Here is a 3,236-nt window from a genome sequence, read left to right as displayed (position 1 = left end):
CTGAACACAATAAAGATCTGCCACTGATGTAGCTTGTAGCTCATACATGTGTGTTGTGATGATGTCTTGTAGGCATCGAGCAGCTGCTGCTGTTGTTAAATGAAAAGCCGTCGTCCTCCAGTCCGTCTGAGAGCGCTGCGTGTGAACGAGTTCAACAGAAAGCTGCCGTCACGCTGGCTCGACTCAGCAGAGATCCACACGTCGCTCAGACTGCCATACAGCTCATGGGTATGTATGGAAAAAAACATTTGATAAGATTTTCCCTCAACTGAAGGTAAATATTCTATGTTGTGATCCCAACACAACAACTTCATTGTGTTTGTGTGGATAAGGGGAGTAGTTCACTATACAATTAAAATCTGATGATAATCTCATGTTCACCCACATGTCACACCGTGTGTTTAATTCTTCTGTGGAGTCTTATCAGAAAAGCTTTCCAGGGCTCTCATTGGTATATTGTGCTCTGTGCGTGTGGAGCTGTGCTTTATGTATGTGTGTGTGGATGAACCTGTGTGTGTGTCTGTATTCTGTGTGTGTTCACTTCTTTTATTTCTTGTATAACTTTAATGTTTTGCTTATAGTCAATATGTTTCATGAACAGCTGCTTTGTAACAATGATAATTGTATATATTTATAAATAAAGTTCACTTGACTATATGGACTTGAATGGGGGTGGGGGGGCTTGTTGGCTAAAATCCAAATTTCAGAAGCCTCTAAATGACATGTTGGCACACAGGTGTTGTCTAGCCAATTGATTGGTCATTTTTCAAGAAAAAAGTACCTACTTTATAAACATAAATTCTTGCTTGCACTATTATGATACACAGTCATGGTACTGTTGATGTCATGGTTAAATGTTGTTTTTAAATATGTTGTTTAATTAGGAATTTTAACCGGTAACATAAAGAAATATAGATTATGTAGAAATATAAGTGTTTCACTATTCGATTAGATAGAACTGTGGATTTGCTATGATGTAAACATAACCGCCAAATGACATGACATCCGTAAATGGACTTTGGTTCAGTCCCCAGGAACACACAGACTTAAACAAACATAAACCTGGAATGCCCCATTGCTTTGGAGTAAAGTGTCTGTCAATAGCATAAATGTAAATGTAAAATGTAAAACTGCTCTCATGAAGATCAAGGCTCCAGCCCAGATAACACAATAAATCTGGCTTATGTCTATTTGATGTCTGCATTTAAATCTGAAAGACATCAACAATTCATAGTTTGCTCTTCAGCAATACGTCTTGGAGACGGTTAAACATCTGTAATACGTCTGCTAAAGATCTGGAGATCTGTTGCGTAAAAACATCTGCTAAACATCTTAGAAAGAGCTGTTGTACATCCTTACTAAATCATAAACATCTTACAGACGTCTTCTAGATATCTATAGGACATCTGACAGCAGACATCTCCGAGACGTGTTACAGATGAGCAAACTGTGTATTGTAAATGTAAATGCAGACGTCAAATAGACATAAGCCAGATGTATGTGTGCTATCAGGGAGATAACACTTGCAGTGAACATCCAGACTTTACTGATGTCTTTCGAAAAGAGAAGGCAACCCAGTTACTACATCACAGACCTTGAGATTCTGTCAGGCTGTTGATCGCTTCACAGTAAACTGTAGTCTACATTTAAAGCCATAGAGAAGTGCAGAAGTAGTGGAGTAACATGTCAAGACAGATTCCCAAGACCACACTTTTAGGTTAAACATAAGTCACAAAGATAAAAAATGGATTTATAGATGTGAAAGTGTAGGGACATGACACTGCTTGTGTTTCTCACTTTTAAATAGATTACAAGAACAGAAAGAAGCTTCATGTCTAATATTGTGACTCTTATTCTTCAGCTGTTCCTCGTCTCATTGAGTTGTGCCGGTCACCAGCAGAAAGGAACAACAGCGACTCTGTGCTTGTGGCCAGTCTGGTAATAAAACTAAAAAAAAATACTTCAAATACTGTATATATTTCTATGTGATTATGCAAATGCCACAATAATGGTTTTAGCCATATAGCCTGAATAACAATAACTAGATTCTGTATTTCATATATACAGCATATGCAGTACGTTATTATTTTTAAGGTTTCTTTCAGTCATACAACGTATTGTGTTTTATGTAATAAAGTCACAACACACTGTATCAGAGATGTTGTAATGTGACCGCGTGTGTGCAGGCCGCTCTGAGGAGACTGGCGGTCGAATGTCCAGACAGTATAACACCTGCTGACCATCAACAGCTCATCAAACCCAGACTGGTGGATTCCTTTCTCTTGTGCTCCAACATGGAGGAAAGTTTTGTCTAAGGTGCTGTCCACGCCACACGGGTATTTTCAAAACTGAAGCTTTATCCATGTGGTTTGGCCGTTCGTCCACATGCAAATGCAGTACTTGATCATTGAAACCCTACGTTTTTTAAACTCTGTTTTAGTGTTAGTGTAGATGGTGAAACCGGAGTTTTGGCATATGACATTGCAATGTGTGCCGCTATCTCCTTTGTTTGACGTCAGATTCCAGGGTTCTTATTGGCCAACATGGCTTTATGGTTAGGGTTATATCGCCACCTCTTGGTTTGGCATGCTTTTAACAGCGCTTTATAAACGAAGAAGGAAAAACTCTGTTTATTAAAATACCGTGTACGTGTTGACTAGGCCTAAGCAATCTGTCTTTAGCCAAAGAAAAAAAATCTGGTGTATTTATACATTACCTTAAAGAAAATTTGTGACATATGTTTTTATACAAACAGAAGTTGAATCATGCATGATTGAGATGTACACAGATGATATGTATTGATTCTGAATTATTTAATACTTTTGTTAAATAAACACAGGCATGAATAAAGAATAAAAACAAAATGGTTATTCGGTCTACATCTTGTAACTGATCTTCTCTTTGAAAGATCAGTCATAATGAATGTACTGATTTTCTACTATAACAGATATCAGATATATCCTTAACAAGTGCTTTAGGAAGATGTGCTGCATAACCCCTACATGGAAAAAAGTACATGGCCCCTGAAATACCACATTTCATTATATAACCATAAGTAATAACAGGAGCTGGTCTTCCCTAACCCTGAAACTCAAAGTCTTTTAGCCCCTGAAAAGACTCTTCAAGTGCCATGCTATGTGTAACCTTCTTGGTCCAAAGTTTATTCTGTTTATTCTGGTACAAACAGATCTTAGACTGCTCCATTGCAGCAGGGCGTCCCTCAGGGGTTGGTATTG

At 38.0% G+C, this 3,236-nt stretch overlaps 1 protein-coding gene across 1 annotated transcript in view; it reads left to right on the top strand.

Annotated features, from left to right (window-relative positions):
- The window catches only part of LOC130414006 (protein inscuteable homolog), a 20,194-nt gene extending 17,324 nt beyond the window's left edge, over nucleotides 1–2,870 (top strand). Inside the window, exons 11-13 of the mRNA XM_056739606.1 lie at nucleotides 73–228; nucleotides 1,862–1,938; nucleotides 2,187–2,870. Coding sequence (XP_056595584.1) covers nucleotides 73–228; nucleotides 1,862–1,938; nucleotides 2,187–2,315 — 362 coding nt within the window. The 3' untranslated portion in view covers nucleotides 2,316–2,870. The remainder of the gene's footprint in view (nucleotides 1–72; nucleotides 229–1,861; nucleotides 1,939–2,186) is intronic.
- Nucleotides 2,871–3,236: the final 366 nt, after the last annotated feature.

This window comes from Triplophysa dalaica, chromosome 24 (genome assembly GCF_015846415.1).
Source record: "Triplophysa dalaica isolate WHDGS20190420 chromosome 24, ASM1584641v1, whole genome shotgun sequence".
In the NCBI taxonomy this organism is placed as follows: domain Eukaryota; kingdom Metazoa; phylum Chordata; class Actinopteri; order Cypriniformes; family Nemacheilidae; genus Triplophysa; species Triplophysa dalaica.
Note: the sequence above shows the minus strand (reverse complement) of the source record. Positions and strands in the feature narration are given on the sequence as shown.